Genomic DNA, 25,136 nt, shown 5'->3' with positions numbered 1-25,136 from the left:
ATTTTTTGTTGTGTTTGTGCCAGACTAGAACTAGAGATTAGACTCTATTATTGACCTAGTCAACAATGACCATTAAGGTAGAGAAAACTAATTTCTCAAGTTACTAATGGGTCAATAATAGTATGTTTATCATGTTAGTAGTGGAAAAAATGTTTTGCAAAAGATTTTGCCATCCATAACTCTAACTACTAAAAGTACATCTTTTTTACATGCAATGTGAAAGTTTACCAAAAACATGCCAAGAACACATAAGAGCAAAAGGATTTTTTGCATGGGTTGCATACAACATTTTTTTTATCAAATCGACTTGTTTGATGACAAAAGCACAACAAATATAGTACATACAGTGACAAAAAGAGGAACTTTTTGCACTAAAAAACAATGAAAAAAGTGCACTTGGAAGTTTGCGGGAACATAAATCATGAGGTGCACCAGCAGCAGCAGCTATACATTTTGTGTAAATCATTGCAAAGAAAATAACATCACATAAATTCAATAGTTTTACTGAACATTTCATTTTAGTTCTGCTGATTATGCTTCCCCTGTTATCCCCACGCTACGCCAATGGACAACCACATGTTTTTAGGTTAGATATATACTCACCGGTGAAATGATAAATTTGCACCCTTTTCTTGGTAATCACAAGTTTTACAAATAAAACACTGCCGCACCATGATTTGTATTTAGTCACAAAAGTCCGTAAATCACTTCAAAAACACAAGATAACACACTCCGAACGACAAAACATCAGAATCACAAAACAAAATGGCTAGAAACAGTTATGAATGGAGGAATAGTGGAGTTGTAAAACGAGCATTACGCGATGTTGCCAACTCAACGCTTTCTATACATATTAGTAATGTTTAAAGACATTTATTTGGCGAATTTTACTGTAATCAATAGCAACAATAATTGTTACAATACTTTTTTTATTTAAATATCGATTTAAACGTAATTGAAACATACACCCACGCATAAACTTTGATACTGGCTGTATACAACTGACAACACCGCATTTTGGCTTTGTTTATCTTGCCAATAACCAAACTTGTAAATAAAGGCCTCTATACTTTGTTTTATACTCTATGACACGTTCATTCATAATCTGATTCGAAAATCATGAATGGAGGTGAAGCTCATTGATAGAATGGGGCTTGCAAGTATGCAATAATATTTTAGCCTATTTCGCCTTGGTTTTGTCACAGACTTTTGGCAATGTATGAGGAAATGTGAAATATGCATGTGCTGTGCATTTGGTGTGATTAAGTGCGTTAATTAAATAATAACAGAATACTTCCAATTGTGGTTTGGCTCATTCTAACTCATAGAATTTCATTTCTTCATCCATGAGAGTTGAAAACATATTGTAGAAAATTCTCCAGAGACATTATAGTCTTTCTTACCAACCTACACCAGATCAATGTAATAATTTCAACTTGATTTTTCTCTTTATATTCAAGCATTTGCCCTTGATTTATATGGCTTTATTTTCATTACTCATATATCTTTCATAAAATCATTATATTAGGCTATGAAGGCTTTCACGGCCGGTCAAAACTGAAATATGAAAGTTATCCGGGCTTATAAGCCGCCAATGGACCACGGGTTATAATTAAAAAATAATTTTTTAATTTTAAATTAAATAATTTTTAAAATAAAAAAAAAAATTATTTATTTTTTTTTTTTTTTTAAATGTGACTTGAAAATTTTTTAACAATACTTGTTTGTTATCTGCATATATCAAAAATACACATAATGATTATAAAATATATACTTTTATTCATTCAAAAAACGTATTATTACTACACTCATATGTACATATTATATGTTATATTATTATATTTCTACAAACTACCTTAAAATAAATAACAAAACGTAATGAATAGTTTGGGCAAAGTTGGCAGATTTATCCAGCATAAGAACCTTATTTTGTTTGTTTATTTTAAAATCCCTAAGAAAAAGCAGCATTTTATCATAAACAAATATGAATGTTTTACATAGATTTGCGGCTTTGTTTGAAGATAGGCAAATAAAGTGAAACTAATGACTATTTTCAGGTAGATATCACTGTTCAAACTTTGTTGGACTTGCCACATCCACAACCTACATCAGAATTTGGACTTTCTAAACAGGTGAATTAGGTAGGTACTTTTAGTATCATAAGTAAACTATAATAACTATTCAAATAGATTTGTAGGAGAATCACAGTTACAGTAGTGGACAAAACCTGTCAGAACATTGAAAATTGGGTTGGTTAATCTCGTGGAATGATCACTTTCAAAGTTATCTGGTTTAGTTACTTTTGTGTTGTGTTTTCTTTTGTTCATGTGTTTAAGTTCAACCACAGGTTCAACACAACATAACTGTTTTGTTTGTTGTACCTATGTTGTATGTAAATAAAAGGGATTTTTTGGAATCACTGATCAGATTTTTTTCCTAGATTTACAAGTTAAGGTATCTTAGTGTAACGAAGTTAGGAATATTTTTTGCTTTGTTTACTAAGCCGTCCGTTAGTGCCGTTGGTTTTGCGGCGATATGCAGATAAGGGAACTATTAATAGAAGCCGTTTAGTAAAGTAACCAGTGCTAGTACTTTGCCAAAATACGATAAGCCGTATTTTTAAGTTATTATATTTTCTCAGGATTGGCCAGTCCGATTTTTACCGTTCTTGTTGGAAACAATTGCTAGAATTACAGCGTTTACAACAACGCTGCAGTATGATAGCGCGTAATAGGAAATTAGTGGTTTACGACTTTCCTTGTAATTATAATTCACGAGTTGACGTAGCTGTGTAGGCGTACCCTTTTCGTCGAGTACGCGTAACGCGAGTACCGCCCACTACCCAAAAGTGGGGAATCGGGTCTATAAAACTAGCGTGCAGCGCTCGTTCATTCTCTGTTGCGACCGATAGCCCCCCCGAGCAACATCTCAACCTCCCAGCAGCACAGTAAGTATACCTGTTTAGTGGCTAGCCCTCCTAGTGCACTGTGTACCTGTTATTTGAACACCGAGGCTCGCTAGACCGGTTGTTCGTTCCTTGTTTACTCCAACCCTGTAGCGTCGTGGTTCGCTAGACCGGGCGCTGCTTTAACGTTCACGTCACCAGTTTTCATTGCAAACGCTACATGGTTCGCTAGACCGGGCGTTTGCACCGTTAGTCCCAGCCCGGCCATTTTTCCGGCCCTTTTACTTCAGTAGCATCGTGGCTCGCTAGACCGGGTGCTACGCCATAGATCCGGCATTGTAGGTTTCTATACAAACACTACATGGTTCGCTAGACCGGGTGTTTGTATACTTTTCCCCGATAGGCCAATTTCCGGCCCTAGTTCACTCTGTAGCGTCGAGGTTCGCTAGACCGGGCGCTACACGATAGTTCCACCTTCAACACAAACGCTACGTGGTTCGCTAGACCGGGCGTTTGTGTCATTTAGTAGCCGGCCGCACTTCCTGGCCCTGTCTTTTGTTGACTACGCTACATGGTTCGCTAGACCGGGCGTAGGAAGCAAGTTTCTAAATCCTGTTGCCAACAAGAACCACTACAAGGCTCGTATAGACCGGGTGGTTCAGTAATACCCTTTTCCAACTCTGTTACCGACCCGTGACACCGTAACTTTATTTGCACTAGGACGGTTAATTGCAATGAATAAAAAAAATGTAAACATAGCAGGAAGGAGCAATAGCAAACAAAGTGGGTGACAGAAACAAGGGGGAGGGGGTAATATGGCGGCCGTCAATACTTGTTAATCTTGTCCACTGTACAACTTAATTTAAATTTGCAAAACTCAACTGTTAAAGAACCACAAACTAACACTATACTACAACAAATACAAACAACAAATTTTTGCGGGTTTGAAACTCCAAACTTTCAATGACTTTGCGTCAATTCAACTGCGCAGTAGGCGAATGCGCAATCAAAGTAGGTGGACTTCCGTCCCCCTCGCTTAACCCTTTCATGCCCAATTTTTCAGAATTTGAAAGAAAAAAATATTTGTATTACTTTTTGTGCTCCGGTATGTTCATTTTTACCGTAAAATGTTGTATTTCTATAAAAGGAGCGGAAATATTGATTTTGAACAATGACTCCATATGGCGTCATTGGGCAGATAGGAAAAACAAATACAAATAACAGTTCTTAATTTAATTTTTATTTTTTTACGTGAAATTCAACAAAGCAGTTTTTTGTATTAGTAAAGCACAAAGCAACTTTACATTTAACGCATCCAAGCCTGGAATAAGATGTTTTGCACTGCCTGCATCGCTGCTTTGGATCCAAATGAGTTGGAAAATGACCGTAAGAGTCATATCGAACATCATCAACTGGAGTTGGCATGGTGATTTTTTTCTTGTTCTGCATGGCTGTAAGCAAAGTGGGTGATCCCACAGGTGAACTCTCAGTGCTTGTAGGCCTCCCCCTTTTTCTAAATAGAGTACAGACATTTTTTTGAAGAAGAGCATTCCCGATATCGGCTCTAAAATCTATCAGACTTTTATGTTTCGTGCCTCTCAAGTTGCAGTCCTTTCTATATAATAACCACGCATTTACGATAGCTACATCAATTAAATGGAAAATAATGCGAAGGTAGTACCGCTTCACACCATGTTTTATACGGTATAATGACACTAACATGTCATTCAAGTCGACGCCACCCATATAGGAATTATATTCCTTTATTATATCTGGACGATCTACATCGATATATTTTTTTTCTGTCGTCGACCATCTTTTGACTACACCGATTGGATAAATTCCTGTATAGTTTGAAGCAATATGTACAGTTTTATTGTCATACCAATTTGCAACTATAATATTTTTATTTTGGTCTGTTGCGTAGTCAAACGATCCTCTTCCTTCCGATTTCAACTCCTTCTCGTTTTTCAAAATGTTGCATTTCATTCTCGCTAAACGTACAGTACCACATGCCAAAATACCATGACTTTTTAGGTCACTAAGCAATTGGTACGATGTAAACCAGTTGTCCATAAATAGCTTGTGGTTTTTGTTATGTGGTAAACTTTGACATAATCGCAATACAATGTCACCACTTATGCCTAAGTCTGTAGGATTAGTCACAGTACCCTTTCCGACGTAGATCTCGAAATCATGAACAAAACCGCATGCTCCCGCTCTTGCAAAAATTTTAATTCCCCACTTATGTGGTTTATTCTTTATATATTGCTTTAAACTTGAACGCCCTTTGAAAGGAATCATGATTTCATCAATTGCTTGATGCTCCCCATTTGGCACTTTTCCGAAATTTTTACGGATGGCATCTACAAATGGTCTAACTTTGAATAGTTTATCATAACCCTCTTCATTCCTTGTTTTCATTTCAGAATTGTCGTTGAAATGGAGCATAGCGCGGAGTTTTTCAAACCTATTTCTAGGCATAACATCAGCAATGATAGGAAGACGAGTTGCATTCGCCCAGAACATTCTAAAAGCAGGCATTTGAATAATTCCACTCATAATGTGAATGCCTAGAAACTGACACATTTCAGTATAGTTAGTATTTACTGATCTGAAATTTTTCTGTACAGAATATAAATTTGTTTGCTCCACAATGTTATTTATGATGTCATCATCAATAAACATTTTGAAATAACTTAGTGGCGTTATTTCATCGTCAGATATAGGTGTAAAGCTTTCTTCATAACGCGTACTTGTCGGATCTATATCTTTTTTTATCCATTTTGGAATCCTTTTTCTCACCAACTTATTTCTAATTTCCGATAGCGGTAACAGATCTTCTGGATCTTCAGGTTCTTCTGTTTCAGTTTCCCCCTTGTCTTCATAGTTTTCTGTTTGAGATTCAATTTCAACAGAAATTCTTCTAATGTGAGACGGAACAGGATTCTGCATCACTTCATAGGATTCCTGACTGTTGCTAACTAAGATTTCTTCATTTTCGCTGTCCAAGTCTTCAATATCTACATCAGAAACGTCACCTTCCATCAGAAGCAACAAATTGTTTGCCTCAGTAGGTGATAATCCAACGTAATCAGACATAATAAAAACCTGCAACAGTAATTGATTTTAACCAAAATTTTAACCTTGGCGCTCAATGACTCCATATGGAATCATCAAGTTCAAAGTCGTGTAATGACAGTAACAATTTGGAAATCACCATAATATTGCATAGAGCTCTTGATTAGATCTAACTAAAGGTAAATAAGCAAAAATTACAACTATATACTTACGTTTCTTCAAAAAAGACTCACAAAATAACCGCCTATTATTTATGCGCACAACTACTGACAATTGAACATGTAATAAAAAAAAGAGGTTATGCCTGCGTTTTTGTTTTGATACTCTAGTGCCATCTATTGGTAACGATAAAGTGTAGGTTTAGTAAAAAACAAATAATGGGAAAAGAAATCTGCCTGATATTAACAAATTTAGTTACCTACGCCATATGGCATCACTGGGAAGGAAAGGGTTAATGCACAAACGAGTTATAATTTGTATTATTGTTACCTCCTGATACTTGTTCTTTTTACTCATTGGTTAATTGCTTAGTTGTAAACATAGACCTGCTTTGTCCCCGTAATTAACTTTGAATCAGCTTGTACCTGTAACATTCATTGCATTGCGTGGCTTTTTAACTTTCTGCATTATACCGTTGACCTGTCTTGCATCGCATCCGACCCGTACCGTAAATAAGTTGCACACTCCCACTCTCGTACTTGTCTAATTAAGGGGGGGGGGGGGGTTTAAGATACGCTTATTTGCATAATTATTTGGTTTAGTTAAGTTTGCTGGCATTTTAAATTAGGCAAAGAGAATATACGTTAGTTGATTGGTACTTTTGGCTTTTATGAGCGTTGTCACCAACTGAACCACTGTTACCACAGATTGACGGGAACCTTGTCTACAGCTGTTTAAAAGCTACCAAGGCATACGAATTGTCTTTTCCTGGTTCACATTTCGAAAACTCTAAAAACATTCTTAAAACCCGGTGGCGCCCGAGGCAATTCTCATTAACTTTTGTTCTAGAACACACTTTAATTCGAACTCCCGAATAAATAGCGTCACACTTATATCCAAAGTATACTCTGCATGCAGTGTTACGTATTACTTTATAAGGTTAATTGACATGTAAAAATAAGCAGGAATCCGGTCCTGAAACTAAAAAGTTTGAACTCCACAAGTATAAGACGCTCTAGTTTTCGTTTTATGGAAAGTAGAACGTATTTGCCTGTTTCAAAAAATACAGAAACATTAACCATTTCTAATTAACTTCAAATCCTTTTGGAGAAGATTGTTTTATCAAAAATTGGATGTAATGTCCTCAATCAAATGCTTTTCCTTCATTGATTTCTGTAAAAATAAAAATATGCCATTAGTATGCAAACGCAAGTATTAAATGATTAACTTAAATCATTTCTGGCATATTAAAAATAACTCCACAAATTTGCATTGTTTGTCTTACTTTCACTTTGCCTTACTAAGCTGAATCAAGGCTAAAGCAAAGAGTAACTAATTTCATAAAGAGAAGACACTGGGCCTAAAAGCTTTGATGTTTGCCGACACGTTTCGTTGACCTCGGCTCTTTAAACTGGTAGTACAAGGACGTTGCCGGTATTTACAAAATTTGTGGCAATGCGGTGTTGCCATTTCTGAAATCATAGTTTCAGCAGAGAGTTTTGGATTAGAAAATAGCGTTTTCAGAATTGACTGCTGAGATAGAGATGAAACCCGAAAATATTCTTAGTCTTTGTTTGACATTTTATTTAATAACAATTACATGGTATATAAAGTATTAAGAGATACTTCTAAGTCATCTTTTAACTTTTCAATTTCTGTCTTTAAAATTGCATTTTCACTCTGCAGTTTAGATTTTCGCGGAGTTGAAGAACTTAGAACATTCTCAGTTTGGGTTTCTACAGGTGAACATAAGGGTGGAGTTACAAATATGTAGACTGAGGTTGAAGTGGTGGAAGAATTTCAATATTCTGGAGAATATTTATTTTCTGTCCCTTGCTTGAACAACCAGCGTCGAGTCCAGGTTGGACCTGCTGATCTAAAATGTAAAAAATATCATAGTTTGCTAACTCTATATTGCACTAATGAAATGTGGTTCACTTACATGTTTCAGTTATTGTATATTTGCGTGGCTCGGCACTGAATAATAGGCCTGAAGATTTATCTCGACCATCTTTGAACATGTCTAAATCAAAATGAACACTGCAAACTCTATAATTGTTGTAACATTTTTCAGCACTCGTGCCCAAGAGGTCTTCACGGCCGCATTGCCTCAGCCAATGAAAGCATCTGCAATAATGCAGTGTTAATTAAACTGTGTATTTTTTAAGAAAATTCTGAATACTTACTTTACTTCATCTTTTGGAATTCTAAAATATTTGATGCTTAAATCAGAACTGCTTTTTCTATTCATGCATCCTTTGTAAATACAGTTTGTCCCACTGGATCGGATCTTTTGCTGAGACTCCATTGTTTGTAGAAAAGAGCACTATATACACTAGGGACCAAAGCAAATTTACAGAATTCACACTATATTAATAAATAGCCCGTACACGTTTTATAAAACAGCAAAAATTATCACTTAAGTTGAAGATGGCGCCCCCATTGCGTAGGTCCCCTGTTGGCCAAGCGCCATCTTCCCGACTAAACGTGTACTTCGAAAATTTTTAAGTATATCGATCGCGCTTGGATGTTTGCGACGATGCCACTTTGTCAACTATGTACCTATAACTTGAGAGTGCAAATGATATACTCAAGAAAATGCACTAACATTTTTAAAAAAATTAGACTTAACCCGAACAGCCCAATACCAATATCTACTATATTGCTCGTAACTAACCTAACCTATAACTTATAAAATCATTTTATTTAATTACTTAATCAGATACTTCAATAACCGCCATTTGCACCGTCGTACTTTAAGCTAAGCTTAAGTTAAGTGTAGTTCAGAGTGTGACTTTTTTCACCTAAACTGTCACAGTCTGACCCACACTTAACTTAAGCTCGGCTTACAATACGGCGATGCAAATGGGGGTAAGTATCGTTCGGATTCTTGAGAATAAATAACCCATTAATGTTTGTTAATCGATCATTTCAGAAAGTAAATATATACATTGCATATTATCAAATAAATAAAATGAAAATAGAACTTTGAAACATAACTTATGTTACCAAATAATCATAGTAAAGTTGCTAACCAAGTTAGCCTCTCCCATGATCCTTATTGGTTTTAAGTCCCTGCATGTGAATACGTCAATAATATTCAAAGAATGGCTTATTTAAGTCAATATAGTTATTAATAATATTAATAGTTATTGTCAATATAAGTCTAAATATAAGATTAATACTAGATTAATTACACATTATTATAAAAATAACCATCACAAAGACTTTTTATTATTACAATTGGCAACGTTGCATCAAACGAACAGTAGGTTCGATGAGATTTATGCCCAACGCACCTTTGAGACCCACACCAATGCTGCTTTGAGATTTAGGCTCGTAGCTACCTTGTGCCATAAATCAGGATCATTTTCTGTGACGTATGCTGAATAGGAAAACTCTACACACAAATCAACAACATACAGACTTCCAAACAAATTTCCCTGTAAAATGATTTTATTATTTTTGATTACTGATACTTCACCATTTTTAAATAAAATTGATAATCCTTTTTGTTCAATTTTCTTCACTGAAAGCAGATTGTGTGATAGATTTTCACACACCAAAACTTTTTCTAGGGTTACTTTTTGTCCACATTTAGTTTTCAGGCTAAGATTTCCTTCCCAATGTGCTTCAACCACTACTCCAAGTATTGCAACTCTTATTTTATGATGTACTTGCTTTCTGTCAGTTATAAACTTTCCCAGATCACTATTAACTAAGTGATTTGTAGCTCCACTATCCACTACAAACTTACAGTCAAGAACATACTGCAGTTCACTAAATCTGAGTTGTCCATGTTTGTGGTCATAAACGCAATGTCTTCTTCAGTAACATGACATTGTTCTCTTCTTTTAGGACATTCTGTATTTTGGTTAGGGTTTCCTGATCGGTTTCCACTATAACTTGTCTGTTGATGTCCACCTTGATGGTACCCACAATAGTTTCCAGCATTCTTTTGATTTGCCCTGGTTTTCATCCATCGGTTTGATTGTCTACAGTCACCTAATATTGAGTTCTGGAAGTACTGAACTGGATAAAACTATACAAAAAAAAACAAATAAACAAACAAAACATTTCAAACACACTTTCCACCCTTCATTGTTAAATTCGTGTGGGTTAAAATGGGGGAGGGAAAAAGTCACAATCTCCCCCTTTTGTAATTTCAACCGTCGTGTCGATAAGGGAACGCTATTGCGCACGACTCGATTTTTCATCTGGGCCAAGGAGTTTTTTCTTTGCAGTGCCAAAAAATCTATTTTTCTACTTAATATTATGTCACCAATTGAAATTTCTTCCAGAAACGAAAGGAAAAAGGCCGAGTGGAACTGGAACGAGTGCATACAGTGGAAGCGGCCCAATCGTTCTTTACCAACGAGGAAGTGGGCATCGAAGGGGATTTTCACCCGTTTCTGGTCGGCTACCATCAAGACGAGGACTACACGTTGTTTCTGTTAGCTTTGAACAACGTCGATAGGATTTATTGGATTATGGACATCAGGAGAGGTAAGAGACCGTGAACGTTAAAAAGAGGAAGGAACAATTTGATTTTAGTGTGTGCCTACAATCGAAACATCCGAAGTTATTATCATCCGGGCCCTTGGAACGGGTGCAGATGGTACTGTTGCCGGGAAACGATCAAACCCAGTCCCATCATGCCGTGCGGCTGCACTCCCGGCACCCCCTCCGTCAAACAGAAGGACAGTCAACCGGGGGTGGTTAGAACCAAAGTGGTAGTCGCCCTCTACAATTACAAAGCCATTGAATGTGGAAATTTAAGCCTTGAAAAGAACATGGAATATGAGGTGATGGATGATAGTCAACAACACTGGTGGAAAGCTCGAGACGCTAAAGGGTAAGTCTTCTTGTGTCAGTTAGTTTTTTCCAAAATTTTGCATTAATGTATGTATGCACACGCTGACCTTTTCGTTTGGAATTTACAAATAGAAATTGTAAATTATTATCACCGGTGCTGCATTAGTAATTATCATTGTGTGTTGTACCGTTATAACACCTTAATCATATTAATGCGACCGGTTACAATCGCTAGACTAACTGTAGTCGCTGAAATATTATAATAATTGCACATTTCAGCAATGTGGGCTTCATCCCCAGCAACTATGTGAAAGAGAAAGAATTGCTCGGATTGCAGCAATACGAGTGAGTTATCCGTTTACAGTTCAGTCACAGTCACAGTACAATCAGCGTCAAAAATTAATATTTGAAATTTTAGTTGGTACGTGAATGACATGTCCAGGCAACGGTCCGAATCGTTACTCAAACACGAAGACAAGGAAGGTTGTTTTGTTGTACGGAATTCGTCCACTAAAGGATTGTACACCTTGTCATTCTACACCAAAATGTAAGTTGATTTTTAAATTGTCAAACGTCCGTAAAATGTTATTGAACACTGAAACACCGTTGACGTTTAGTTAGCCGTTTTAGAGTTACTATTGTTTTGATTCAAAAGAGACGCCATAGCCATATAGCAAATCTAAAATCGCCACAAGGTGTCAAAATATACAGTCCAACTCTGTACGCTACTCTGTACTACATAAATGAATTATGTTTTTCTGTTCATATCATTAATAAGCAAGGAATTGATTCGAAACTTACACACCTGGGTATACTAGGGTGTTTTAGTTAAAAACTAACATCCGCCTAACTGTAAAACGGTAATTTTTGAATTATAAACATACTTTTGGTTGGTCTTAGCTCACCTTGTATAAGCCTTAAAGAGTATTATTATTTAGTTCTGAAATACAGTGTTTTTAAGAATTGGTAGTATAAATATTGTGTTTATTTTATGTGAAAACAAATTAATTTGCCTAGTTCAGATATACCAAATGAAATTGGGTAGAATACGTAGATAATGTAGTAGTTTTCTAGTAATCTTCTGATTGCGTACTTTTACAGTTCTCTACCACACGTCAAACACTACCATATCAAAAAGAACTCAAAGGGTGAGTTTTTCCTCACCACATCGGAAAAACATTGTTACAACTCGATCTCGGAGCTGATCAACTACCACAAGCACAACAGCGGCGGTTTGGGTTCCCGGCTAAAAACCAGCCCTTGTTACAGGCCTGCGCCGGCTACTGCCGGTCTAAGTCATGGTAGTTGCCTAGTAGTGCCCCTTAAGCAGGTTTTACACCAACAGTTTTAATTCAAAGAAATTGGAAACATTTATTTTATCAAATTTTATGCTTCAAATAAATCACGAACTTCTTGGAGCATAAAGTGATTTGATTTTACACTTATCAAACTGTTATGTCAAAGTTGTCAATGAAAACAGTTTGACCAACCCAACCAACCAAGTGAATTTAGTGTTTAGGCGGTAATAGTTACAGATTATTTGTTTTTCTGGTATTTTTGATATTTTTATTTTGAAATTTCATAATCATCCTGAATACTGTGTTTATGTATTGAATTTTGCAGCTTTCACTCTCACTTTTTCGTTTTTGTCTGTTGGCAGTTGGCATTACGCTAAACGGCAAGTTTTTTTTTTATTTGAAGGTAAATTTGACATTCAATTTTGTTTTGATATAATTCGTCATTGAAGCAGCTTTATGAATTTCTTTGACATCAAAGCGCGGTGTAAAACCTGCTTTAGAACGATCAAAATAACCTTAAAGATTTTTAGACAAATGGGAAATCGATCGTAGCGAGCTGATGTTGTTGGAGGAGCTCGGTTCGGGTCATTTCGGGGTGGTGCGCAGGGGAAAATTGCGCGGGACAATTGACGTTGCCGTTAAAATGATGAAGGAGGGCACCATGTCTGAGGACGACTTTATTGAAGAAGCTAAAGTCATGACGTAACAGCTTTTTAGTGGTGTTTTTTTTTTCTTATTTAATTTTGAACTGTTTACCAGAAAACTGCAGCATGCTAACGTAGTCCAACTGTACGGGGTGTGCAGCAAAAACCGACCAATTTTCATTGTGATTGAGTACATGCGTCATGGGTCTTTGTTGAACTACTTGCGCAGACACGAACAATCTTTGTCGACCAATCAGGGCCTGCTATTGGACATGTGCATACAGGTTTGCAAGGGCATGGCCTACTTGGAACGGCACAACTATATTCATCGTGACTTAGCTGCAAAGAACTGTCTAGTTGGCACTGACAATATTGTTAAAGTAGCTGATTTTGGATTGGCTAGGTAATATCACAGTACACCAAATGTCAAGAATTTTAAAAACAAAACGATATTTCAGGTACGTTTTGGATGGTCAATACACGTCATCGGGAGGTTCAAAATCGGACGTTTGGGCCTACGGCGTTCTGATGTGGGAGGTGTTTACGTGCGGTAAAACGCCGTACGGCCGAATGAAAAACTCTGAAGTAGTGGAACGAGTTCAAAAAGGAATCATTTTGGACAAACCTAAAGCCTGTTTCAAGGAGGTTTATGATGTATGTTTAGCCAATTTTTTTTGAATAATAGTAACAGTATTTGTGTGGTTAGGTAATGAAAAAGTGTTGGTCTCCGCTACCGGAAAACCAACCCTCATTTCGCTCTCTCAAAGATACACTAGAATGTGTCGCAAGGCATCTTGGTCGATTGACTGGCGCGACTCGTGTGTGAAACCGTCACGCGGGGTACTTTGCCCATTTCTGCGGGCGAAGCCTCGTGCAGCTGGGTTCCGTAGTGTATGTAGGTTAGTCCGTTAGTTTTTTATTAGAGAAAACAATGAAAATTAGTTTATGTGGCAACACTGTACGTTAAATGTCAACAAGTAGTAGTCTAAAAACAAGTAATAAAAATTATGTAGCCGGTCTTTTCACTCTTTGTATTTTGCACTTTTACCATATATAATTAAACAGTTAAAATTCCCAAAGTGTTTTATTAAGTCTACAAGAGCTACTCTGCAAAATTTTTTAATCCGGGCAGAAAACCATTAAAGACAATAAATCCTAAATCGCTTTATCTTTCGGTAATATCAAACGGGGGGAGTAGTAGACAAGGAAATTTGAGGTTTTTTTGACAGATTTGTGATCCTAAACCTTGAAAAAAAAAGTGCCAATAATCCTCGTTTGCTTGGATTTGTAATGTAAATAATCAAATTTACTAGTTTTGATTCGTGACGTTGGTGTGATATAGATTGCTACTTACTCGATTTAATTGTAGGCGTGGATTTGATACTGATTTTACCATTTTTTTTTTGTTTTTTAATTTGACGCAACACTCGTGTATTACCGTGTAGTTTTGACGTGAGCGGGACTCTCTTTTTTACCTTTTTATAACCAGCTCGGTTTTTATATAGATTTTACTTGTACATTTCTTTTACCAATTATTTGAATACAAACCTATTGTATTGATTGCTTGTCGTTTCATTACAAGCATTGTTTTACTCTTAGTTTATCAGTCACAACCCAATAACACCCTCCAGTTTCCTGTCTTCTCCTACTTTAGTAAAAATAAAACAAACCATGCAGACTATTATTATTATTTCAATTTTCCAGTGGCGCATTATAGCTATTATTATGCGATTTATAATAGTCGTGGATATTGTTGCAATGTCCGAGACGGTGTTAAATCGCTAATAATCGACTTACATTCAAAACTTTATCATATCATTGGCAACGGCGATGCCAACACAAAATCAACAAAATTGTATGTCATTGAATTTTTGTTGTCCGCATTAAAATCATGCAAAATTTAGATATTCCTGATAATATATTGGCTGCAGCCAACACTATAAGGTTGAACTTGCTTCCGGAAAAATCGAGTCCAGTATGAGAAAGAATATGAACAGTTTTGTGTGAGGCGAAACCAAGTACAAGTTCAAGGTGCAGAAGAAACGGTGTTGCTAGCATATTTTGCAAAACTCGCTGCAGAATATTCTGCTTCGTCCTTATGGCCAAAATATCTTCGTTTTATCAAGAAGAAAAACATCGAATATAGAGCAAAAAAATCAAAGGTATTTACAAGAGAACAAATCAACGAATTTGTACGTTCTGCTCCAGACAAGGAGTTTTTGATGTGTTTTAGTAAAAATTGTGTCATCTTGACCCTATTTCGAGAACGGATTAACCGATTTCAGTTTTTTAAACGGTGATGAATCGGGGTTTTTAAGGGTTTTAAAATAATGTGCTACAAGCTAGGGATGCCATTTAAAAATTTTAAGTGGGGACACCTCTAGGGGCAAGGGGGCGAAATCTAAAATACAAAGTCCACTATAGTTTTAAACTTCCCCCTCGATATCTAAGTTGACGTGTTTTTTTGGTCCCAAGTAATTTTGCTTGCTGAAAAAGGTAGTGAGGGTGAGAAGTTTTGAAATGATGGCACTGTATATACCAGGTGTCCAAGAGCACCCTGGACATAGGAGATTAACATGGGAAAACGGTTTTGATTTTTTAGCGCCTGTACGGTTGATTTGATTGAAAAATCGTATTAATGAAAGTTGTAGTACCTATCACGGACTAGTTTTCTGTATTTTTTTCAGATCTCTAACTTGAGCCCTTTCGTCGTAAAACACGAACAAAAATGAGAAAATTTAAACTTTTGGCCTGCACTGTATAGGCGGTTGTGGAAATTGGCGGTTGTTGGAATTTACTTTAAATCCCTGGGAGATTTAAAGTAAATTCTTCCAAATTAAACAATGATTTTATTGAAATTTTATTGTGTAAGGACGAAAAAGGATAATTAACATAAACATAACTTAAATCTAGTTCTTATTATTATATATATTTACATTTATATTGACTTTGGTGCAGTTTGCAAGGCTAACGAAGGGTGGACAATTGGAAGCAACATTTTTAGTAGTAAACATATTCTGCACATACGTAGCAGTCGCCGTTGCCGTTGTCTCATTTTCTGAAATTGATCTTCCTATGGTTGATGCTGATGCCATATCAACATCGGAGAAGACATTGGTGAATATTTAATCGGCAACATTCTTCTTTTGATACAATGAATTTTCAACATAACCTTCAGCAACAGAACTGCTTTTCCAGCCACCATGTCTTTTCAACACATCTATGGTTGATCCAGAGTCGGCAAGTAAAGAAGCTGATGATGTGCGAAAACAATGCCCAGTATATAGGTTTGCGTTTGGTAGTCTCAATTAGCCAGCAATTCTCCTTGGTAGCTGTCCAAATGTATTTTTTTCTATGGGCTGAGTCATGCATTTCCCATTTTTGTAAGACACAAAAAATTGTGTATGCTTTGTAGGTGGCCTTAGACCAATATACTTTCTCACTAATTCCACTACATTCGTAGAGTTTTCGCCAGACGTTTTTATCACAAACAAGCGATCCTTTCCTGATTTTGTACCCTGTAGATTTACCAGAAAAAAGCTTTTATGATCCGAGACATCGTTGCAGTCTAGCTGGCAGAGCTCCTTTCCTCGACATGCTCCAGCGACTCCCATAATCAGCACCACCTGCAACAAAATTGTCTCCTGTCAGTACATTTTGTAGTTTTGTAGACAAAAATAATCAATGGTGTTATTTTTAGTAGTACTATCAGGAAAATATTCAAAGTAAAGAAAATAATCTTACCTTTTGGGCTAGATATTGTTCATCTGGAGCATTTTGAAGAAAATCCCTTATATGGTCGAAATCCAATGTCTTGGACTTCTTCGGCTTATAATGGTCATTCTGTCTCTTTAGAAATGCCTGGAGTTTACTGTATTTGCTGATGTCGACGTTTGCTTCAGATATTATCGTGGCTGTGATCATGGAATATTGGCTCCATAAAGAAGATGCCTTGAGCTTCTTAGACTTCTGCAGGAAGTAAGCCAGGAGCACCTACCTTTTCATCCGTAAAATTCTCTGCATTCTGTTCATCGCACCATTTTTGGTAAACAAGAAACTGTTTTTTGTAAGCCTCGCGAGATTTTTCTGGAAGAAGGCTAGCGATGGCCTCTTATTGGGCGGCCTCTTCAATGTTCATTTTCAAAAAATACGATTTTTCTGGACTCACTCATTTGTTTTGTGCCATAGCAACACTTCCAGGGCACAATAAATTTTAAGTGAATCCACCATGCCAACAACAATCAATAACAACTATCAGTAATACGAGAGTACCGTTGTAACCACTGTTAGTTTTGTAATTTTTTTTATTTTTAATTTCTTGCATTCTAAAGTGCATAAAATAGTATATAAACCTCGTGACTAAAGTGTCTTTTAATCCCTTAGAGAACCACTTTAGTCCCTAGGTTTATAATATACTATTAATAACTAAATGACAGTTAAAACTAATTGACAAAATGGTTGGTTTATCAACTTAGTGAATCCGAATAAAACCTTCAACTTAATTCCCAAAAGTCAAAAGTAGCACTTTAAACAATACCTTTTACATGCACAAAATATTACAATAACAAATCTGTACTTACATTTGTTAAACAATTATGAGGGCAGCTTTCTGGAGGGTTTGGCACTCGCGATTTATTATAGTTCAAGATATGGTTTACTATTTAATTAATTTGTAAACCCGGTGCGGGTTGCAGAATTCAGGACGACTACATTCTGTGGCGTGAGCGGAGTCTTCTGGCTAGGTACTGCCTTCTCCGACGTGGTGCACAGCAAAACTGGATTGATTGGAATGAACTGAACTGAACCCCTCTCTAGGGTACAACTTCCTTTTTATAGCATTCCAGACACTGGTTCCACCAATCAAAACTCCCATACCTGGCTCAAGTAATAAATTTGATTTATTATCCTTCCTGACAATATCGATCGCGCTTGGGGGACAACCACACGCCAGTGTTGCCAACCGTTTCACGTTCTTCGCCGCTACCGGCTATTCAATATTCCGCTACATTTGCCAAAACTCCGATACAACAAAAAAAAAAGTAGCCTAAGCGCGATTAAATGGTATTTTATTTGAGAATTAGTTTTATTTGTTCAGTTTAACTTCAATTCGTAGTTTAAATAGTAAAATTTTTTGGTAAAACTGCAGATTTACGTTTAACTGTATACATACAGTATACATACCACTGCTTTATTTTTACTGTCTGAATATATTTAAATTTCCGCTACTTAAGCTACAATATGTTAATTCCGCCGCTACGCCGCTACAGTAGCGGAATTCCGCTACGGTTGGCAACACTGCCACACGCAACCTAAATCTCATCCGACTCAAAATGCCTGCCGGAGTCCCGGAGTGTGACGTCAGTCGCTACAGAAGGAAACTGTAAATTGATCTGTTTGTCGACAATATTGCAGCAAAAAAAAACTGTAAACTATTACAGTTTTCTTCTATCATTATTCCACTCTAACTTGATAAAGAATGGAAGTTCATTCACACGTTCCATAGACTTATAATACAAGTATAGACCCCGCGAGTCATTCATAAATCGTCTTATTGTTTATGGACAACATCTACTTAGAAAGAAGCGGGCGCGCGGCGTGAGAGACGTAAAAATATGGCCACCAGAGACAGTACACGTGTTTGTTGGTTGTTCAGGTGGGGGCAATGTTTACGCGGAACGCGTTTTAGTCTACCAGTGGCGTACCGTTTTTTTGGTTTAAATGGATTAATTTATATAATTAACCATATCAATTAAAAATTTAAATATCATAGTTTTCCTATTCAAAATTTTGATTCTGCATTCTATACTATGTTATTTTGGACTTTTTATACTGGGTTAACTGAAAACGGCTAAATACTTTCTTTTACACAGGATAGGTATCTACTCCAAAAAAAATGAAACATGTAAAACATACTTTTAAATTATTTTACTCTCTGTTATCTATTGCCAAATCTAGTGCTTATAAACTATATACATTTAAAATAATAGCAACTTATAATTATAGGGCTCTTAATACTAGGTTTTCGAAGTTTTTCTATGTTTATTAATTTATAAAATAAGATTTAAATAAATTCTTTTATAGACTTGAGTACCCATGCCACCTGGGCTATAATTCTTGAAAGCAGGGAACAAGTTTCTGAATAAAGTATTGATAGGATGTGATAGATCAGGTTGACAATGACTGGTGACATTCGGAATCATAATGTGAAAGAAGTTTGTCATTGTCCACTAGTTCAGTCACACATTGTATTAACAGTTCACTTGAAAATCCTTTACATTTCAAGAATTATCCACATATTGTAATACAACTATAAAAGTTGTAATGAAAATGAGCAATATAATGTAAATATAAACTAAAGACAAAATTAACTTATTATTATTGAACCTTACAATCTAACGAGCTGCTTAGGCCTGGTTGTACAATAGTAGTTTAAATGGGTTTAACCTAGGGAATAAGCTAAGAGTATAAGTGTTGAGATATGATCAGTTGAAGCTACTGGTGTTTAAATAAAATGGTCTTCGTCAAGATACTTCTAACTCGATTTTTTTTAATAACATCCATTTTTTTAGCAGTTTCGTGATGGATTCTTATGGTAAAATATTTCCTTAGCACTAATTTGATAAGCCAAAATGCATGGCTTTCTACAGGATCATCGTCAAACAAATGATCGTTAAATTTGTCCAAAATTGTTGAAGGCAATAACTCAAATGCATTTTTAATTAATACGACAATTAGATTATTTGTCTTTTTAAAAATACCTTCTGTTTTGCAATAAAACCTGAAATATTTTTCTGCCACTCTGCAAATTTCAATTACTTGCTCAGAGGCCCTTACTAACTTACCGTACTGTTTCCTTTGTTGAAGCATGGAATTAACTGTTTCACCTTCAAGAAATGTCAGACATTTTGAGCAAGTTACACAGTTGCGCAATATTTTTACTACAAAGCCGGCAATATAAGCAACTACATCAGCTGTGTATAAAGTTAAATTCCATGCTCCAGCCGACAGTTGATTTTTATCAATAGAATTGATGAGAGTTTTTTCAAAAACTATGCTGGACGGATCTTGTAACAAATTGAGGCCATTTTCATTTTGGGTCAGTCTTTGACCACTGCCACATGATAAAATGGTAAGATTGTCCCTGATTCCGACGTTACCTGTTTCAGGTCCAGTGATTTGCGTATAAACTAACAAACGTTTATACGCAACCTGAAACTGTCTGGCAGTGGGATTATTATTAAATCCCCCCTTCGCTCTAATACTTCCAAAAAAAAGTTCAAGATGGTCTTGGGAAAGTTTGTTTGTCAATAAATATTTTAAAATTTTTTTTTCTAATATGTAATCACGGTAAAAGTGTTTTAAGCTATTGAGGGCAATTAAAAAACCTATAAATCCAGTTTTTCGTGATGACTTAATAATAAGCATGTTCGCGTTTGTAACTTTTAAACCTAATATATATTCGATCATTTCCTCAATAAAAGTTAAAATGTTTTCAGCAGTCGCCGGAGAAAATGGTTTTTTAAAGTTATATTTGGCAAATCTGTTTCTAGAGTTAAAGATATCAAATAAATCGTTAAATTTCTGTACAAACGTTGCCGTTGGGCCTGCATTTTGGAAGTTCTCATCTTTCAGGTCACATTCTAAATATATTAGTGCATCAGCTACACTTTTACTGAAGGTTTGTGTGGCTAACTTTACCTTCATCTTTTCCTTATCCCAGTTTAAGTGTCTAAGCCTAAGTTTATTTCCCAAATGCAGGCCTTCAAGCTGTTGCTTATTCACGAGCTTAATTAAAAAGTTCCATTCGATCAGATCTCCATTAGGATCTTGTATAGATAACAAAGATCCTAATGCATTCCGAACCAATTTTATCATGTGACTTGGGTCTGGAAAAATATAAATGTTTTCATTTGTAATTGGATGCGGAAAATATGGTTTTAAATTTTTGACATCTTTGAAGTTACCCCCTAAATTTGTGGCCATTGAAAAATTAACTGGTGCGCCGTCAAAAGTTAAAGATGTGACCTTGATCTCTGCTTCATGCACAAATTCCAAGCATTTGTTAACCAACCGAGCTTTTTCAGGTGCACTTAATCCATCCAGAAGGAAATATCCCACTGGAATTTTCCAGCAGTCATTTAGTGCCACAAGCATAAAAACCAGAACTTCTTTGGCCTCAGGAATCTGATCTGAGTCAATTCCCGTATTTAAGTCCACATAGCCACAGAATTTTTGTCCATCCCATTCCACTTGTTGTCGTATTGACATTTCGTCAAGGACCAAATTACATACCAAAGTTTTATTCTTCTTGGAAGCTTCTTTTTGCTTTATTTTTAAAGCCTCTAAAGCCTCCTTAGTGAAACCTGGGGATCCATCCACTGCAGAGTACCATTTACTTAAGGTATTTAGATGAGGCAATTTCCTATTAAATGTATCCCTAACAAAGTTATATCCTCGGGGAGAATAGAACGCCAATGTTAGGGCGAATGATCTTAAAGTTGCATCATATTTCTGAGTGGTAGATCCATTTAAAATTCTTTCTAAGAGATGGGAGGCTGATCCAGACAATGAAGCCTAAAATAAATTATTGTGTAAAAATCATAGAGTATAAAACAAAGTACTTGTATTATAAGTCTATGGTAAAAATAGATCATAAAAAACTTAAGACAACATACTTGTAACATATTTTCGCTGGATTCTTTTATAAAGTTCTTCTCTTTTAGATATTTTAATAAGCTGTTGGACGATCGAATTCTATTCCTTAAATAGCACACAGTTGACTGAAGACTTTTAATTTTTCTTCGTTGGCTACCAAGTGCTTTCTTTATGATATAGAAGTTTTTTTTTGCTTTTCGGGGAGTTCCAAAATCTTCACTCGAAAGATCACCAGCATATCGTTTTTTTCTAAAAAAAAAACATAATAAACTAAACAAATTTTCCACTCAACTCAACTCAACCACAAACCTCTTTTTTTGAAGATCTTCTCTTGATCTCTTCTGAAATCCATCAACGTCAGATCGGTCGTTTTTCGTCGAGGGCGCAAATTAAAAACTAATTATTCCAATATGGCGCCATAAAAAAAACTTTCAGACCAATTCCCAAAGTAATTAAAAGAAATCCGGAGTTATAAAAGTGTTCGTTTCTTTTTGTCCGGCTTGTTTTCGGGACAATTATTCTAATGCGAATTTGCGAAAAGAAAGTTCCATGAGGGGCAGCAATATCGCTCCGGATTTAAGTTGACAATTAAACAAAAGAACTGAAGTTAACTGATTTTTTCTGCTTTTGGTTAGTATCGATTTTTGGGCCTAATAACAAAAGCTCCCCGAAAATCGTTTAATTTCTTGTTAGGATAATTATTCGGAATCTTGGGACAAAAAAAATTTCTACGATTACTTTTTGGAACTTTCCAATTAGTTTCGAATTTACTTTAGAACTTTTCGGTTACCGTTATTTGACTAACTCCGATTTAATTCTGGTTTTAGCCGCAACTTTGCAAACGCCAGTATTAAGAAGTTAGTTCTGAATTAATTTGTTAGCATTGAATTATTTACGATCTTGATTTTTCTCAAACTTTTAACTGGCATCTGGGGCTCATCTAACTGTTCACCAACTTCTGATGCTGTCAATGTCTCAGGCGATGAGCTTGGTGGAATTGGTACCAATTTATGTTGCTCATTGACATCTCTACCATCACGTAGTTAAAATTAAAATCGTTAAAACAGCCAATTAAAAAAATCATGAAAAAACTTTACCTTCTTGATGGCCCAGGAATTTCATCAAAATCATGGCTTTTAGCTTGGGGAATATCTATAACTTCATCTCCCAGTTTTATTCTAAAAGTATTAAAAAAAATTAACTTCTAAACAACTATAATAAGTAATTAACTTACCGCTTTCTAACAGGGCTTCCTTCTACTGACACAGATTGTAAGAAAACATTATCCCCCTGCAAATAAGCTTCTTCTGAGTTTATAATGTTCATTTTGGGTTGTTGACCCAAAGCAACAGAGGTAGTAGCCTCACTAATAATCGATGAAGTTGAGCTAAACAATTACATTTTTTTAAAAAACAACAGATGATAAATTACCTATCAGGAAAAACAAACAAATTTAGGATGAGATAACAATGAAATACCTGCTGTAAATGTTTAGAATGTGCCCATTATGACAAATAAAAAAGCAAATTTCACATTCAAAACATTAACAATAGGTATTTCATTGCTGTGTTCATTGCTAGGAAATCCTATTTGACATGCACTCCAGCCATAAAGTATTTATACATTTTAAAATGATATACTATTACCTTGAACTACTAAATTCACCACTTGCTGATTCAAATGCAGAGTGAATTGGTAATGGAACAGCACCAGTTTTTAAAATTTTCCATCCATCTGAGCCAACCACAAAATCATTTGATTCAAAATGTTTTGAACATATCTCAGCACGGTTTGGAACTGGGTTATCAGAATTTAATCCCAATAAAGACATCCAGATACTACATATATTTGCATCCTTTGGAAATCTAAAAAATAATGGTTACAATATAAATTGTTGCGTTTTTTCCACTATTAACCATATTTTTGATGGCCAATCAAATTTTATTTTTTGTTGTGTTTGTGCCAGACTAGAACTAGAGATTAGACTCTATTATTGACCTAGTCAACAATGACCATTAAGGTAGAGAAAACTAATTTCTCAAGTTACTAATGGGTCAATAATAGTATGTTTATCATGTTAGTAGTGGAAAAAATGTTTTGCAAAAGATTTTGCCATCCATAACTCTAACTACTAAAAGTACATCTTTTTTACATGCAATGTGAAAGTTTACCAAAAACATGCCAAGAACACATAAGAGCAAAAGGATTTTTTGCATGGGTTGCATACAACATTTTTTTTATCAAATCGACTTGTTTGATGACAAAAGCACAACAAATATAGTACATACAGTGACAAAAAGAGGAACTTTTTGCACTAAAAAACAATGAAAAAAGTGCACTTGGAAGTTTGCGGGAACATAAATCATGAGGTGCACCAGCAGCAGCAGCTATACATTTTGTGTAAATCATTGCAAAGAAAATAACATCACATAAATTCAATAGTTTTACTGAACATTTCATTTTAGTTCTGCTGATTATGCTTCCCCTGTTATCCCCACGCTACGCCAATGGACAACCACATGTTTTTAGGTTAGATATATACTCACCGGTGAAATGATAAATTTGCACCCTTTTCTTGGTAATCACAAGTTTTACAAATAAAACACTGCCGCACCATGATTTGTATTTAGTCACAAAAGTCCGTAAATCACTTCAAAAACACAAGATAACACACTCCGAACGACAAAACATCAGAATCACAAAACAAAATGGCTAGAAACAGTTATGAATGGAGGAATAGTGGAGTTGTAAAACGAGCATTACGCGATGTTGCCAACTCAACGCTTTCTATACATATTAGTAATGTTTAAAGACATTTATTTGGCGAATTTTACTGTAATCAATAGCAACAATAATTGTTACAATACTTTTTTTATTTAAATATCGATTTAAACGTAATTGAAACATACACCCACGCATAAACTTTGATACTGGCTGTATACAACTGACAACACCGCATTTTGGCTTTGTTTATCTTGCCAATAACCAAACTTGTAAATAAAGGCCTCTATACTTTGTTTTATACTCTATGACACGTTCATTCATAATCTGATTCGAAAATCATGAATGGAGGTGAAGCTCATTGATAGAATGGGGCTTGCAAGTATGCAATAATATTTTAGCCTATTTCGCCTTGGTTTTGTCACAGACTTTTGGCAATGTATGAGGAAATGTGAAATATGCATGTGCTGTGCATTTGGTGTGATTAAGTGCGTTAATTAAATAATAACAGAATACTTCCAATTGTGGTTTGGCTCATTCTAACTCATAGAATTTCATTTCTTCATCCATGAGAGTTGAAAACATATTGTAGAAAATTCTCCAGAGACATTATAGTCTTTCTTACCAACCTACACCAGATCAATGTAATAATTTCAACTTGATTTTTCTCTTTATATTCAAGCATTTGCCCTTGATTTATATGGCTTTATTTTCATTACTCATATATCTTTCATAAAATCATTATATTAGGCTATGAAGGCTTTCACGGCCGGTCAAAACTGAAATATGAAAGTTATCCGGGCTTATAAGCCGCCAATGGACCACGGGTTATAATTAAAAAATAATTTTTTAATTTTA

At 35.5% G+C, this 25,136-nt stretch overlaps 3 protein-coding genes across 8 annotated transcripts; 1 reads left to right on the top strand and 2 right to left on the bottom strand.

Annotated features, from left to right (window-relative positions):
- Nucleotides 1-7,142: 7,142 nt before the first annotated feature.
- Nucleotides 7,143-18,101, bottom strand: LOC145725837 (52 kDa repressor of the inhibitor of the protein kinase-like). 6 transcript variants are annotated; one of them, XR_014177415.1, is made up of 4 exons: nt 9,445-10,451; nt 8,332-8,707; nt 8,088-8,272; nt 7,143-8,021 (listed from the first exon to the last, which is right to left on the bottom strand). XR_014177415.1 is itself a non-coding variant. In XM_081974732.1 (4 exons), the coding sequence occupies exons 2-4, from the start codon at nt 8,451-8,453 to the stop codon at nt 7,906-7,908; spliced, it is 423 nt and encodes a 140-aa protein (XP_081830858.1). In that variant the 5' UTR covers nt 8,454-8,480; nt 8,536-10,451; the 3' UTR covers nt 7,143-7,905. The 6 variants fall into 6 exon arrangements, 2 of the variants coding, with proteins under 2 accessions (XP_081830858.1, XP_081830857.1); XM_081974732.1 differs by having other exon boundaries at nt 8,332-8,480; nt 8,536-10,451; XR_014177414.1 differs by adding an exon at nt 17,483-18,101 and having other exon boundaries at nt 7,145-8,021; nt 8,332-16,528.
- LOC145725835 (tyrosine-protein kinase Btk-like) lies at nt 10,515-13,981 on the top strand. The gene is made up of 9 exons (XM_081974729.1): nt 10,515-10,651; nt 10,700-11,000; nt 11,240-11,305; nt 11,379-11,507; nt 12,062-12,261; nt 12,789-12,960; nt 13,018-13,305; nt 13,361-13,556; nt 13,609-13,981. The coding sequence occupies exons 1-9, from the start codon at nt 10,636-10,638 to the stop codon at nt 13,726-13,728; spliced, it is 1,488 nt and encodes a 495-aa protein (XP_081830855.1). The 5' UTR covers nt 10,515-10,635; the 3' UTR covers nt 13,729-13,981.
- A 713-nt stretch (nt 18,102-18,814) lies between the features above and the next one.
- Nucleotides 18,815-25,055, bottom strand: LOC145725836 (uncharacterized). The gene is made up of 7 exons (XM_081974730.1): nt 24,104-25,055; nt 23,204-23,422; nt 22,792-22,944; nt 22,655-22,735; nt 21,867-22,586; nt 21,578-21,806; nt 18,815-21,476 (listed from the first exon to the last, which is right to left on the bottom strand). The coding sequence occupies exons 1-5, from the start codon at nt 24,172-24,174 to the stop codon at nt 22,427-22,429; spliced, it is 684 nt and encodes a 227-aa protein (XP_081830856.1). The 5' UTR covers nt 24,175-25,055; the 3' UTR covers nt 18,815-21,476; nt 21,578-21,806; nt 21,867-22,426.
- Nucleotides 25,056-25,136: the final 81 nt, after the last annotated feature.

The sequence above is a fragment of the Ips typographus genome, linkage group LG3 (genome assembly GCF_016097725.1).
Source record: "Ips typographus isolate SLU linkage group LG3, UJ_Ityp_2.0, whole genome shotgun sequence".
Taxonomy (NCBI): Eukaryota; Metazoa; Arthropoda; class Insecta; order Coleoptera; family Curculionidae; genus Ips; species Ips typographus.
Note: the sequence above shows the minus strand (reverse complement) of the source record. Positions and strands in the feature narration are given on the sequence as shown.